General features: G+C 32.7%; 2 protein-coding genes across 2 annotated transcripts; one reads left to right on the forward strand and one right to left on the reverse strand.

Annotated features, from left to right (window-relative positions):
* Positions 1-2,180: 2,180 nt before the first annotated feature.
* On the forward strand, positions 2,181-5,599 carry LOC125579848. The gene is made up of 2 exons (XM_048743721.1): positions 2,181-3,002; positions 3,200-5,599. The coding sequence occupies exons 1-2, from the start codon at positions 2,181-2,183 to the stop codon at positions 5,597-5,599; spliced, it is 3,222 nt and encodes a 1,073-aa protein (XP_048599678.1).
* A 4,733-nt stretch (positions 5,600-10,332) lies between these two features.
* LOC106374506 (MD-2-related lipid-recognition protein ROSY1-like) lies at positions 10,333-11,544 on the reverse strand. Its single transcript, XM_013814515.3, has 3 exons — positions 10,965-11,544; positions 10,692-10,863; positions 10,333-10,592 (listed from the first exon to the last, which is right to left on the reverse strand). Exons 1-3 carry the CDS (start codon positions 11,170-11,172, stop codon positions 10,562-10,564), a joined length of 411 nt encoding a protein of 136 aa, XP_013669969.1. The 5' UTR covers positions 11,173-11,544; the 3' UTR covers positions 10,333-10,561.
* Between the last annotated feature and the right edge of the window lie 4,759 nt (positions 11,545-16,303).

Consider the following 16,303-nt stretch of genomic DNA (forward strand, 5'->3'; position numbering starts at 1 on the left):
TGAGATGGAATCAATCATATGGGCTGAGGCACAGTTGATGAAGGATCAGAAGATGGGAACAGAGACTCAGGATACGCTTCCTCAGTCAATCACAGGGAGATGGTGTTTTACAGATGGATCATGAAAATAGGAGGATATGTTCTCTGGATAGGGCTGGTTCAGTACCTTACCTGGATTTGAGGGCCTAATGGGAGCTAGGAACGTAAGAGCGTCTCTCTCTCCTTTACATGCAGAGTTCGAGGCGTTACTATGGACAATGGAATGTATAAGGAACTTAAGACAATTCCAAGTTACGTTTGCAACGGATTGTTCTTAATTGGTGAAGATGGTTTCAGAACCAGAAGAATGACCGGCTTTTGCAAGTTATTTGGAAGATATCAGGAATCTGAAAGAGAGTTTTACACGTTCAGAAATTATACACGTACCAAAGACGCAAAATACAAAGGCGGATAAACTTGCATGCAGTGCCAGAACAGAGCCGTCTTTCGTCGTCCACATGGATCAATATCCCTCGGGGTGGTTTACAGAGTCTATATGAGTCTGTAATGTTGTTGACAAAAAAAAAAAAATTAATTAATTAGTGTTAATAAAAATAATAAATAGAACAATTACACTTAAGCATAATCACACATATATAAAGGTAATAAATTGACATTGACATTATTAACTTACTTACAACAGCATAACCAATTTATTGTCGATAAAAACAAACAAACATAAGCATAATCAGACATAAGAAAAGCATCTGAAAGAAAGGAAAAACTACTATTAAACACTCTTTTACAATTTTATTGTGTTTAAGATTTTAGAAAAGGCATTTGCTATCAAATAATTTTTATCTAAATTCATGTCACATTTTTTATCCAACAGAATTAAAACTACTAACATTTCTTAGAGATATAAGCTGCCGAATTGTTTAAAAAATTAAATTGTTAGCCGACAAACGTAAGAAAAAAAACTCCTATATTGAAGTGGTTGCAACGTCCTTTTTGACGTCCATTGAAAGTTTCTACGAAGGCTGGGCTATTCAAAACTTTGTGTTTTGTGAGAGGCATTTGTTAATTAATTAGGAGGCAATTAAGCCAGACCAAATTGGAATCCCTTATATATTAATAGAGAAACATTTGAAAAATTATAACCTGTATTTTATATTAATTAAAAAACGTCTTTGCTGATGTGTCACACAATTAGACTATTAATTTTGATTACGTGTCAGTTTAGAATTCAATTGCATAATTTGTTTGTCCAAATCCAATTGCTAGGAAATGTAATATTTAGAGGAAATATAAGTGTATCACGTTTTTATATAGTGATGTAGGATTACGAAATATGATTTATGATATACCCTAACAAACATATAAACTATAGTTGAACATAAAAAAAAAACATAACTTGCGATTGATATCATAAGAACTTGGCGATTGATAAACAAGTGCATGGTATTTTAACTTTCAAGTTGATAAACAATAGCTAGGACATATCATTCGGAACTGCTTACACTACACTCCACCTGCTCCGTCTACTCAAAAAGACACTGGTGCCAAAACACCTGCTTCTCAAGTTTCAAAAACTGGTCCTCGCCTCTATAAAAAGAAGGTCCCTGGCCCTAATCCTCAGCCTACCGACCCTCTGTTTATACCTCAACCCTCAATCGCCTTTTGTCCTTTACCTTTAATTCCACAAAACCCCACATCCTCCTCTTCCCTGCTCCAAAAAACCCCAACTCTAAGCCCACCCTCTGCCTCCTCTGACATGACTATCGACTTATCTTATAACCCCTTTACCCCCCTTAAAGATTTAAGCCCTGACCATATTAAAAAACCTTCTCTTAAAAGATCTCGATCCTCCCCTATCCTCTCCCCACCAAGCTCTCTCAATCAAAACCCCTTCTCCAACCCTCCCCCGACCACTTCCAGCTTAATCTTTTTACTCCCTCCTCCTTCTGACACCCCTCCTTTACTTGTTACCCAAAACACTAACCCTACTTCTTCTTTTGTTGACCGAGGTTCCTCAAATTCGAATGAGGAGCTTCCAAAACCTTCTCTATGAGTGTCAAGCTCTTTTTTTGGAATGTCTGAGGTCTTAATGACCCGGCTAAACATCGGCCTTTTGTTAGTTGGCTCTTTAGCCATAACCCTATTTTTGGTGCTATTCTAGAAACTCATATAAAAGAACCCAATATGTCTTCCCTAATGTCCAAGTTGTGCCCCCGCTGGAACTACCTATCTAACCACTTATTAGACGTAGATGGCAGAATTATCCTAATTTGGCAGCATCCTATGCAAGTCCAGATTGTTAATCAAAGCAGACAGTCAATTACCTGCCTTCTTTCACTGCCTAACCAGGAAGCTTTCTACTTCACATCAGTTTATGCCTCAAATGAAACAGCAGATAGAGTTGATCTTTGGGCAGAGCTTCTGCTTCTTCATGCCACTCTTGACCTTGATAATAACAAGTGGATGATTGGAGGTGATTTCAACCAGATCATTTACCCCTATGAACACTCCTCTGACTCAGTCTCTGTCCCAGATATCAGCATGTATCATATGCGTGATTGCTTGCTCCAAGCTGGCTTGTTCGACCTGCGGTTTAACGGCCCAATTCACATGTGGACTAATAACCAACCTGAGAGCCCCATTGCTAAAAAGCTAGACAGATTGCTGGTGAACTCTGCGTTCCTCTCAACCTTCTCCCATGCCTATGCCTCTTTCCTTCCCCAACTCTTCTCTGACCACACCCCATGTCTAATCGATCTTGCCTTCTCCCTCCCTAAAGCTGGAACCCACCCTTTCAAGTTTCAAAACTACCTCACCAAACATCCCAACTTCTCTGAGCTGATCCTCGACGCCTGGGTTCGGACCGGAAGCATGAGCTGTAACCTAAAGCATTTCTGTTGGAAACTTAAAATCATCAAGAATGATTTAAAGCGATTGAACAAAGATAATTACTCAAAAATCCAAGAGAGAGTGACTGAAACTTACGGTTTGTTACAATGTGTGCAGGTACAAGCGTTGCAATCCCCATCACCACAACTTTTTCAGGATGAAAAGGAGCTCCACCTCAAATGGTTGTTCCTGCGAGAAATAGAAGAAAGTTACTTCAGGCAGAAGTCGCGGATTAACTGGCTGAAAGAGGGAGATTTTAACACAACGTACTTTCACCGTATCTGTCAAGTCCGAGCTAGTTATAACGCAATCAGATCCTTCCTACAACATCATCGCCTACTGCTTGGTTTGCTGACTTGACCCCCTTCCGCTGCTCACATGCCCAAGCTCAGGCAATGCTCACCTTACCAACATCAGAGGAGATTAGAAAACTGTTTTTCAAACTTAATCCAAACAAGTCTCCAGGGCCTGATGGACTGACCTCAGGTTTCTTTAAAGCGGCATGGGATGTAGTAGGAGAAGAGGCAGTGTGCTCAATCCAGCATTTTTTCTACTTTGGCTTCCTTCCTGCTACCACAAATGCCACTATCCTGTCTCTGATCCCAAAGTTTCCAGGAGCGTGTAGAGTATCTGATTTCCGCCCCATCTCTTGTCTCAATACAGTCTATAAAGTCATTTCTCGCCTTCTAGTTGCCAGACTCAAGCCAATACTGCCCCATTTGATCCTCTCCTGTCAAACGGCATTTGTGAAGGACAGATTATTAGTGGAAAATACGGTGCTTGCAAGTGAACTAGTTCATGGCTATCACAAGAATAAAGGAGAAAAAAAAATCACCATTAAAGTGGACATTGCTAAGGTTTTTGATACCATCTCCTGGGAATTTCTCTTCTCCTGTCTCCAAGGCCTACAACTGCCTCCGCCATTCATCTCCCTGCTTAGAGCATGCATATGTACCACAAGCTTTATGGTTGGTTACAATGGAACAGTTAATGGATTTTTTAAAGGAAAAAGAGGTCTTAGGCAAGGGGATCCCCTCTCTCCATACCTGTTTGTAATCGCCATGAACTGTCTCTCCTATATGCTAAATCAGGCGGCGGCTCAAGAGAAAGTGAAATATCACACTAACTGTCGAGCCATGAAGCTTACTCATCTCTCATTTGCCGACGACCTGCTTATCTTCATAGATGGATCACTGGAATCTGTGCAAAATGTTCTTCAGGTGCTACACGAGTTCGAACAGAGATCAGGCTTGGCAGTGAGCTTTCAGAAAACAAGTTTCTTTGCCTCCGGCCTAGATGACAGTGAAGTTGCAACTATACAAGCATCAACGGGTATGGTTTGTGGAACGCTGCCGGTGCGGTATCTTGGGGTCCCTCTCAGCTCGAAGAAGCTCAACCTCGCAAATTGCGAACCTCTGATCCATCAGATAAAGGCTAGGCTCTCAAACTGGTCAGTCAAATCCCTCTCTTTCTCTGGTAGACTGCTTCTCATCAAGACAGTAATCACTGGCATAACAACTTTTTGGTGTTCTGCTTTTATCCTCCCTAAAGCCTGCATATCAAGAATTAACTCTCTTTGTAGCACTTTTTTATGGAAAGGCAATATCGATAGTCATAACTCTGCAAGAGTGGCCTGGGACAGAGTGGTACTTACAAAATCTCAAGGAGGACTTGGAGTGAAGGATCTTTATACTTGGAATAAAGCTTGTTGCCTGAAGCTAATATGGCTTCTCTTCTTCCGAGGGGGCTCAATCTGGGTGGCATGGTTTATAGAAGTCATTTTACAAGGGTCAATTCATAACTACTGGACAACCAAACCGAAAGTCTCATTCTCCTGGCTTGCGAACAAGTTGCTGAAATTAAAGGATGAAGTTTTCCAGCTTATCAAGCAGAGACTAGAGAATGGACTTACGGCAAGATTTTGGTTCGATAATTGGTCTCCCTTCGGGAACTTGGCAGCTCATCTTAATCTCTCATCTTCACGACTGGGAATCCCTCTCAGAGCAACTGTAGCTTCACTCCGCAGGAACGGCCTTTGGCGAATCCCTCAGGCAAGATCAGACGCACAGCTCGAGCTCCATGCTTTCCTTACAACAGTTGAGTTCTCTGAAAATGAGGATTATTATGAGTGGGAAATCGATGGTAAGGTCTCAAAGAAGTTCAATACAAGGGAGGCTTACACTTTCTTGCGAGGAAATATTGATGAAGTTAACTGGTCCTCCATAGTATGGACGCAATACAGCATACCTCGACATAATTTTCTTGTTTGGCTAGCAATTCTAGATAGATTTCCCACCAAAGATCGACTTATAAAATGGGGATTAAACGTGCCACCGACTTGTCTTCTTTGTAACTCAGCTGAAGAGGCTCGGAATCACCTCTTTCATGAATGCAACTTCAGTTTTGATCTGTGGTCATTGAGAGAAAACAGGCTAGGGATTCAGCCAAACCGACAATGGGATCATACAGTCAATCAGATGAGGCAGTTACCTCGACAACGAGCTCACCGGTCAAAGCGACTTCTCATCCTCCTTGCCTGGCAATCGACGATCTACTGGACTTGGTCTGAGAGAAACACCAGGCTTCATCAGAATACTTTCAAAACGGTTGACGCTATCTTCACTGTGGTTGATCGACAGCTTCGGAATAAAATTCTCAGTTTTAGAGAAACGAATCCGGTTCTCTCCTCTGCCATGATGCAACAATGGATCTGACACGCACCTTCTATGATCAACGAACCGTTCCTCTCTCGAATCATCCGCTCACCCTTCGTAATTTACCTCTTCAACACTTAACTCACCACTACTGGGCTTCAATTGGGCTCTGTTTTTTTTTTCTATTGGGTTCTTTTCACTATGAGTTTTGGGAATTGGGCTGTGCCCTAAACTAAAGCACTTTGCTTATAAACATTTTATTTTTTTTCTGCATTTTAATTTGAAAGCCTAAGTTACAAAAAAAAAAAAAAAAAAAAAGTTGATAAACAATAGTACGATACTAACCCATAAACAAGGGTGTTGATAAACAATGGTCAACCATATAAAGTTGACAAAGAGAACTATGATGATAGTTCTCTTTATACATCCGAAAACAATAATGATAATTTATACATCCGAAAAAGTTGATAAACAAACAAAACCGGACATCTTCTTTTGTTAGTCTAGAGTAACAGTTATAATATTTAAATTCTCAAGAAAAAATTCAACATAAAACCTTGGTAGCCATTATAGTTATGGCATAAAATATCTATATAACCGAGAATTGGAAGACATAAGAAGGTGTTTGGTTTTAAATTTTTAATTGAACCAACAAAATTGAATTAAAAATCGGTTGGTAGAAAATATTAATATTAATATTAATTTTCGTAAACCAGTAACGAGACATCGAAGAGATTGACATTTATTTAGGTATAAATGATGTTTTCCTTTTTATATCAAACAATTAAATAGTACTAACTTAATAGGGGATAGTTAAAAATCAAATAAAATATATTTGATACACAAATCGGAATGATGAAAATATAGGAAATTTATATTTAATATGAAAAACTTTGGCAGCAAGGCAAGATTTGATAATATATGGAAGTCGTCTACGATCTATAACCTAATAATGTAAGTAGAAAATTTAATAAAAAACCTAACTTCTTAATTAGAATCCAAAACCGATTTTAGTAATGCAAGTAGAAAATTTAATTAAAAATAAGTAAAAATTACGTACTGGTTCAACCAGTGGTTACACCGGTAGCCGGTCCCGGGATTTTATCAATTTTTTAAATGATAGTTTTCTCCCAATGTTTTGAAAACCGGACCAGATATTGACGCGGCATTGTCGGACCAGTCCAACCGGTTTATCCGAGTTTTATTCTAATTTAAATTGAATATATATATACACAGTAGAATCTCTATAAATTAATAATGTTGAGACTTTGAAATTTTATTAATTTATAAAGATATTAATTTACAAAATTTTCCTTATTTAGATTTTTTATAGACATGAATTGTTATTTTTTTTTTAAATTTGAAATTTGTATTAATTTTATTATATTATTTGGTGGATATAATATATATTGCATAAAAGATAAATGTGGTTTTAGATATACTTTTACTAAATCTCATAAAAAATAAATTAAGTGTTTTTTTTTGTCGACAACATTACAGACTCATATAGACTCTGTAAACCACACCGGGAGATATTGGTCTATGTGAACGACAAAAGACGGCTGTTTTCTGACACTGCGTGCTAGATTATCCGCCTTTTTATTTTGCGTCTTTGGTACATGTATTATCTCTGAACGTGTAAAACTCTATTTCAGATTCTTGATATCTTCCAAATAACTTGCAAAAGCTGGTCATTCTTCTGGTTCCGAAACTATCTTCACCAATTGAGAACAATCCGTTGCAAACGTAACCTGAAATTGTCTTAAGTTCTTCATACATTCCATTGCCCATAGTAACGCCTCGAACTCTGCATACAGAGGAGATAGAGACGCTCTTACGTTCCTAGCTCCCATCAGACCCGCAAATCCAATTAAAGTACTGAACCAGCCTTGGCCAGAGAACATATCTCCCTCTTTCCATGATCCATCTGTAAAGCACCATCTGCCGGGAATTGACGGAGGAAACGTAACCTGAGTCTCCGCTCCCATCTTCTGATCTTTCAGTAACTTTGCCTCAGCCCAGAGTGTTGATTCCGTCTCAGCCAATTTAAGAGTATCCCTAGGATCTATCTCCAGATTACTAAAAACCTTATTATTTATTCCTTTCCAAATGTACCAAAGTATCCAAGCAAATTGATGATCTTCCATCGGTGGAGCGACTCTCCAGAATAGATGATCCATATTTGTAAATAGAGAGTCTGTCGGAAAAATAGCTCGATTTGTTGGAATCTTTGACATAGCCCACACCTGAATAGCTGGAGGGCACTCAAAAAACACATGGTTAATCGATTCCTCCTTTGCTCCACATCTTGCACAGCATATCTCCCCTTGCATCCCTCGTGCCTGCAAATTCTTCTTGACTGCTATACATCCTGAGATCAATTGCCAAAGAAAATGTTTTATCTTTGGTGGGCACCGTATTTTCCAACAAAAATCCTTTAGAACATCAACCGTAGGACCAATGAATAACGGTATTCTCTCCCTATCCGGGTAAATTATCTCCACTTGATATCCTGATAAATAAATTAAGTGTTAATAAAATATAAAGATAATTCTATTGTGAATATTAAATCAAACAATATAACATTAGGTTCTTACTTATTTAAAATATATATACATAGAAATTATTATTATAATTTTAATGGGACCATATATTTACATAGCATTTTGTAAAAAAATATTATCTTATTATTTTATCGATTTGTGTTAAATATTGAACGGCCCAAGTTAGGACCGACAAAATTTATTAATTTATAGAGATTATTAATTTATCGAGTATTAATTTATAGAGGTTCTACAATTACAAAATTATTTTTATAAACATTATATCATTATTAGAATATAACTAAAATGATAAAAATAAATTAAAAATAGTATAAAATTTAATGAAAACTAATTTATTTAGAAATATATTTTTGAAAAATTATTTTAATGAAATATTGTTTTGATTTTTTTTATAAAAATAATTAACGTGAATTTGAGAAAATCGGGTTTTAATATTGAATCGGGTCACCGGTTTTACTGAATTGCCCAATTTTGACCGAATTTGCCGGTTTAACACAAATCCATTTTTTAGTATAACTCGAAACCGGTTAGGAGAGCATGTCATGGTCCGACCGGTTGGTCCGGTCTGATTTCAAACACATTTTTTTCTTAAAACTCAAACTAGATTACATATCTGGTCACCAGGTTTACTGGTCCGACTGCGAATCCAAGTAAGGTTTCAAAACACAATTAATGAAACTATTTTGTTTGTATAAAACCCACATTTCTGATTTATAATTTCTTTCTAAAATTGTAGAGTATTATTCTGCTAAAACATTATTAGTTTAAATAATTATTATATAACTTTCGTTATTTAATAATAGTCTTACCCCACACAAGGTGCGGATCTTAACCTAGTTTGAATTAAAAGTGGTAGTATTCCAGGGTGGGTGTTACGTTTTCCCCTAACAAAGATGATCAGGTAAGTCGCAAAATTAATGTTTGCGCTCAATCAAAGAAACTGATTTAAGAGAATTGAAATTTAACATAAAATGAATATCAAATTTTCAACTAAATGTTTGGTTGAGTAGCATCTTGGAGTGTATACAGTTTTTTGTAGTTACAGAATTCGAAGATTTAAGAGAGAGTAATGGTCTCACAAAAGTAACATCTTTAAAATCAAGGATTTTTAACGTTAAAACCCCTCATCTAAGTTTGTTTTGGTAAAAACCCTCAAACTAAGTATTTAACGGAAAAACTCCTAAACTAACTTTATTTAATGAATTAAACTCTAGCATGTCATAATTACCATTACTACTGGTAAATTTTTAAATTAGGGATTTCTATATTAATTAAACATAGTTGAGGGGTTTTATCATTAAAAATAAAAAAAATTCAAAATTTTATAATATTATCTAAAAATTAGTAACTCAAATTTTCAAAATTAGCATTTTTAAATTTTTTTTGTAAATATATAAGTTTGATGTGTTTTTAACATCAACATTATATATGTATAAATAAAAAATGTAAACACTATAAAATATAATAAAAATTATCTAAACATTTATTACTACATTTTTATTAGATAAGATATCATTTTTATTATATTTTCTTCTTTTTGACATTTTTAGTCTTTTAGTAATTTTATTAGAGGTATATCTTTAGATAATTTTTATTATATTTTCTCGGTTTTAATTTTTTTTAAAATTTATACATATATAATGTTAATGTTAAAAACACATCAAACTCATATATTTACAAAAAAAACTTAAAAATGATAATTTTGAAAATTTAAGTTACTAATACTCTCTCTGTTCTTAAAAGTAGGATGTTTTATAAAATTTTGATGTTCCAATATATAAGATGTTTTCATTTTTCTAGATAACTTTTACTTTATTAAAAACTGTGTACCCAATCATATTTTAATAGTCTATTTTGTAATCGGTTGAATACCATTAATTTATAGTTTTAATGATATTTTCAAGACAAAAATTAGTTTTCTTAATATGTGTGTTTCTACCAAAACATCTTATATTTAGGAACAGATGGAGTATTTAGATAATATTATAAAATTTGATTTTTTATTTTGATTTTTATTTTTTTAATGGTAAAACCCCTCAATTATATTTATTTAATGTAGAAACCCCTAAAGTAAAGATTTACAGGTAGTAATGGTAATTATGACCTGGTAGGGTTTAATTCATTAAATAAAGTTAGTTTGAGGGTTTTTTATTAAATACTTAGTTTGGAGATTTTTACTCAAAACAAACTTAATTGAGGTGTTTTAAGTTTAAAAATCCTAAAATCAAAGGTGCAAACCAAATAAAATCAGAGATACATTACATAACATGGACATGGGGTCAAGGGTGTACGTGTGTATACAACAACCCTTATTTATTGTCGGACAACACGAATAGGTAAAAAAGGGAAGATTACGAAATACAAGGAATAACCAGAGAGACTCGTTAAAAAGTCCAACTAAGGATCGGATATTTGAAGCTGACGCACATAATCTGGTTTAATCCAGTCTCGTGCATCCTTATTGCAGCCCAATATTCACTCTGCGGTGTCTAAAGAAGAGTCATCAGAAAATCATAGCATCAATAGGTTTGTAATGCATAGATTATGGGACTCGTCTCAAACTAGTGTTATTGTAAGGAAAAACTTACAAGTATATATAAGAACTCCTGGGTATAAAGATAGGAAAAACAAACACAATAGGGCCAGGTGTAACAGGGCATGCCGTCACATTACAGAGGGAGTAGTTTTTTCGCACCCTATTAAGCATCAATGGTACACTGTGCGTATCTAACACTATATTTCTCGCTGTTACGTTAAAGGCTGCTCACACCAAAGATTTTTAGATATTAGAAAAGTTTGACTTGCCGGAAATATCATCAGAAAATAAAATAAAAAACAAAAACAAAAAGAGAATTGCTTACTTGTATCAGCGGTTATCGTAAAGGTCGCACCTGCATCGCCAAGACCAAGCGGGTATGGATTGATCCTAACACTAGTGACATTGACGCGACGCTCTGATTTCATTACCGCACAGTTCGTAAAATTGACGAAGGCACCCAAAGCAGGTGGTAAGAAAAAAAGTGACAGAAGAAGAAGAAGCAAAGCCTGCAAGGCGTGAGATATTGCCATTGATTATTAGCTTGATCTAGATTGTTTCATTAGATAGATATTTTTTTTCTTCTATTTGTTGTAATTGCTCGCTCAGCTCACATGGATGCCATTTAATTTATTGTCAGTGTATTATATGGTTTTGATATATTATAGGGTCTAATTGGTAATAGTGGTAGCTTTAAAATTTTTGCTGTACAAAAAAATCTGTAAACTTTTTGTTGTTGATTTAGATTTTATTGCAGTAGAATTTTATGGAAAACACTAAAAAATTGCTTTGGATATTTGGCTCTTCAGAGCACTTGTACAGCTGTAGGTTATTTCAAGAGCTGTGGTTTCAAAAAAAAAATTAAAGCTTGATTTCTCTGAATTTGGTACTTTACAAATAAATAGGGCTATCGACAGCACCTACAGCAACTACCAATCACCCCCATAATCTCCCACATTATACGCGATTATCTTAAAATATGCGCACACACACATATAAATATATATATATATATATATATATATATATATACATATATATGGATAAACAGAGAATAGTTCTACCAATTGACAATTTTATATTTGCCAGATCAGTCCAAAAATCAGTTGACTAAAAACAGCTCTTGTTTAAAAAGTAATTCAATTGATCTGATCCAAACCAGATGAATAATATAGATCAAAAATTGATGGCAAACAAATTGTCCCATCCCATTCCACCGCGGACCACAGCGGAATTAGTTTCAAGCGGATCACGGCGGATTAGGTCAGCGCAGGCTGCAGTCTCCGAAATGGCTGCCAAACCTGCCCGCTATATGTACAAAAAAGGTCGACCCACGGAACGTGAAATGGTGGTCCATAGACAGAGCTGGCCCTGAGATTTTGGGGGCCTCAAACAATTTAATAAATTTTTTATAAATTTGGGAGTCTAAATTCTTTTTTAAAAAATTTAGGGATCTATGTATATATAAATTTTTTTAAAATTATTGGCGGGTCCTAGGCGAATGTTTCGTTAGGCTTGGCCCAGGACCGACTCTGTCGATTGGAGAAGGAAGGCTACATAGTAGTGTTGAGTTTGATCTTGTTGAAGCCGAACATAGAAAGTGATACGAAATCTGCAGTAATAAAAAAATCAAGCTTAGCATGACCCGATTGACTTTCAGTGGAATACATGACATGATTCCCACCAGTACACATACTCGTCCGTGTCGCTCTGATGATGATGAGCTTTGTCTTCCACAATACTCGTCCGTGTCGCTCTGATGATGATGATGATGATGAGCTTTGTCTTCCTCATGAATCAAATCAACGCCATAAAGAGGTTATGTGAATGGACTAGGACCAAAAAACCATTCCACAATACTTCTGCATTGATTTCTTTCTCATGATTTATTTTATGATTTTCCAGGTGTGGAAGCGTGTCTAACGCTTACAATTCGACTCAAATCATGTTTGATCTACAAAAATAATTAATGGATCTAAACGAGAATATTTCTTTTTTAATTATTGGATTCATTACTTTATGAAACAATTAAAATAAATCAACAAAAATTAATTAGTTTAACCTAACTAGAACAAAAAGATAGTTATTGTTAATTTAGCTAATATATAAAATTCAATATACCCAAACAAATATCATGGCCAGAATAACCTATATATATGATACTATGTGATTTTTCCGTACTCATGCATGAGTATAAATATTTCTGCTCATGCACGAGTATAAATATTTCTAAAGTAAATATACTATAATAATTGATTGCTATTTACTTTTAGTTTTAAATTAATTTATAATTTGTATGCATCATTTATATTAATAATATTATATTATTTTAATTATACATATGATATATCTAATCAGTTTTGTTGTTTTTACAGTCGATTTAATTATCATTGGGTAAATTGGATTGCATCTTTGAATTTAACTGTAATAGTTTTTATTCTAAATATATTAAAACTTTGATTAATTTCTTATTTGCATTTAGGTGATTGTTGTCTTAGATATATAAATATATTTTATGAATATTATGTATAATTTAAAATATCTTGTGCTTAGTTAGAAATAAAAAAATAAAATAAAGTGTCTGATTCTAAATTACTTAAATTAATATAACGATAATATTCTAAAATCTCATGCATATATATAAATTTTACAAAAGAACTAAATTGTAACAGTTGGTCAATATTTTATTTTCATTTTTAGTATGTTTTGAGCTGTCCTATGATTTATATTTATAAAGTAAATTACTATTCTTATAAAATTATATATTCTTATCGTAGTTAAATCTATGGTTTTGGATATAAGTTGGATTAGTCGAGTCACCCATATTGTGATTATATTGAGTTAAATATATTCATTTAAATTCAAAATAAAGTATAATTATTTTTATTATAATTAAATCAAATTAAATCAATTTTATTTATCGTTTAAATGTGCATGTATTTTCATAATATTTATCAAATTATATGTTGATGTTTTTTAAAAAATATTAGAAAATAAAGCGATGATCAATAGGAAATTACAAGCATAAGTAGCTGATACATTTTTGGAAGCTCATGAACACATATCAATATTTACAATAATTAAAAATATTTTATAAATTCTAAATAACTTTATTTATTGAATGGAAATTGAAATTTATTTTAAATAATCTTAAAAATGAGAATTCAAATTTGCTTTGGTATTTTGATTATGGTTATATTAAATTCCAAAAACATAAAAACTTAAAATTTAAAAGCTAATTTAATATTAAGAAAAAAATAACTTTAATAATGATAAAATATAATATATATGTACCTCATTAAACTATTTTGTAACTATTTGATCAAACGATTTTTTTTTAAGAAATTGTTTTTAGTTTTTTAATATCTCTTAAAAATAAGCAGTAAAAAATTTGAAAATAATATTATATAAGTAAAATTCTCCCTATATAATTCTCCCTATATAGATGAAATTATCCCTATATAATTTATCGATTTTTTTGCTGTAATTGCAAGATATTATAGTCAACTAAATATATGAAAAATAAACAAAATATTTCAATAACACTAATTATAAACAATCTTAGTCAATTAAACATATATTTGTTTATGTTACTTAACTATTTTATATAATCATCTAAGAAAATAGATAGTTATATAAAAATATTTATGTCACTTTGAATTTCTTTGCATTGTTTAAAATTATGTTTTAAAAGAAATAATATTTCTTTTTCTAATATCAAGATTATCTGTGTAAATTGTTTTTAATGAAATCACTTTATATACAAATTTATATTTTTCATCTAAGAAAATATAGATATAAAGAAAGTATTTTATTACTTGAAAAGTATTTTTATGTTATTTAAAAATATTTTAAATGTAATATTACTATTTTTGAACTTTAGCTTTTTTTATGAAATCATATTATATATACATATATTTTCGTTTTTTTAACTTGATAAAAAAATTCCCTTTTTATTATATGCATATGTTTTTTTGGAAAATTTTAAAAAGGAATCTAAATAAAAAATAAATAATAGTATTTTAATACTGCATTTTTAATTCATTAAGGGTATGGATGTAATCACCTATCGTGAGAGTTAACGTGAGAACGACACATAGGAAACTGAATTCTCAAATAATATTATAGAGATTACAATCAACTCATAACCCTAACCGAACTTCTTTTTCTCTTTTTTTCGTAGCCGGTCTCCTTCTTCTCTTTTCTTCCATCGCGATTATCCTTCTCTCCTAGATTCTTCTTCGTACTCTACCTTTTTAGTTTCTCGGTCTCTAGATTTAAGTTGAATATTTAGCAAAATTAAAACACTGTAACTAAACAATTCATAAATTAGAATTGTAATTAAAATAACACAAAAATACACAAAAAAATAAAACTAAAACTAACAAAAATATTATCCAAATTATTATATTTTTGTTTTTTTCATAAATATATTAAAATCAACCACGAAAGGTATATCCATCGGCCAAAGGAAGAAATAGTTTTTTTTGAATGAAATATGAAAAGAAGGAATTAGAAAATATGTTAACGATAATATGTGAAAAGGAGAAACTGAGATATAAACAAACTATCATTAGGAATTTAAGATATATGACATAAATAAGAGAAATTGGAAGAGGAATAAACCAGCAATATTGAGGATATACATGAATTATATATTTCTTTTACTCACGTTTTTCATTTATTTATTTTGGTTAATTGATAATTGTAATTATTTATTAGTTAAAACATACAATTATATAATAATAGATATACACAGAGCCGTGCTTCAAGTGTATTCAAAAAGGTTTTTGCCTAGGGCCCCCAAAATATATGGTTTTTTAGGGCCCCAAATTTCAGAAAATAATTAGTAGTAGAGTGGTTTAAGTTTGCCATTTATTTGATAAACTAAAATCAGCAAGTGAAGATAATTTGATGGCAACTTGTACCAATCTTCAAGCAGCTTTAAGACATGTAAATCATTATGATGTTATTGGGGATGATTTGTGTTTTGAAGTGATGGTTCTAAAAGAGACGTTGCCATAAGATTACAAGAGAACTCTTGAAGTTCTGAATTTTTTGAAAGGGAAGAGTGTTATCCAAATTCATAAATTTCTTATTAAATATTATTGACGATTCTAGTTTCAGTCACTGCTGAAAAAGCTTTTCCAAGTGGAAACTCGTAAAATTTTATATGTGATCAACCATATCACAAGAAAGGTTAAATGGTTTAGTAATTATATTTATAGAAAGAGAAGTAGTTAGGAATCTAAATTATGAGAATTTAGTTAAAAAGTTTATTGAAAAAGAGGGAAGAAAAATTTGTCTTAGTTTTTAAATTATTATTTTTCTTCTTAATGTTTTTTCAAATATATATTATGCTCTAATAAAAAAAATTATAAGGGGACCCATTTTTATATTTGCCTCAGACTCCACTAAACTTTCGCGCGACACTGGTTATACATAATTATTTATTAAGGGTAATATATATATATATATTAACTGGTTTAACTTTTAATGTGAGAGCTCTGTTGCTAAACATGTATATGTACCTGGGAGCTCTGTTGCTGTTGAAAAGGAACCTTTGAAGTTAGACTACCAATATTTTCAAAAAAGGAAAATGAAATTTAGACGACCATAAACGTGTACGTGGTTGCTAAACACACTTTCTAAAAGTGTTGTAAA

This window comes from Brassica napus, chromosome C1 (genome assembly GCF_020379485.1).
Source record: "Brassica napus cultivar Da-Ae chromosome C1, Da-Ae, whole genome shotgun sequence".
NCBI classification, from domain to species: Eukaryota; Viridiplantae; Streptophyta; class Magnoliopsida; order Brassicales; family Brassicaceae; genus Brassica; species Brassica napus.

Bases quoted from the DNA above. Each gene is read 5' to 3' on its own strand.
- LOC106374506 (XM_013814515.3), bottom strand. From the start codon at position 11,172: ATGGCAATATCTCACGCCTTGCAGGCTTTGCTTCTTCTTCTTCTGTCA. The intron at 10,864-10,964 runs GTAAGCAATTCT...TGGTGTGAGCAG, and splicing joins TACGATAACCGCTGATACAA to CCTTTAACGTAACAGCGAGA. The intron at 10,593-10,691 runs GTAAGTTTTTCC...ACTCTTCTTTAG, and splicing joins AGGAGTTCTTATATATACTT to ACACCGCAGAGTGAATATTG.
- LOC125579848 (XM_048743721.1), top strand. From the start codon at position 2,181: ATGTCTTCCCTAATGTCCAAGTTGTGCCCCCGCTGGAACTACCTATCT. The intron at 3,003-3,199 runs GTACAAGCGTTG...TAACGCAATCAG, and splicing joins GTTTGTTACAATGTGTGCAG to ATCCTTCCTACAACATCATC.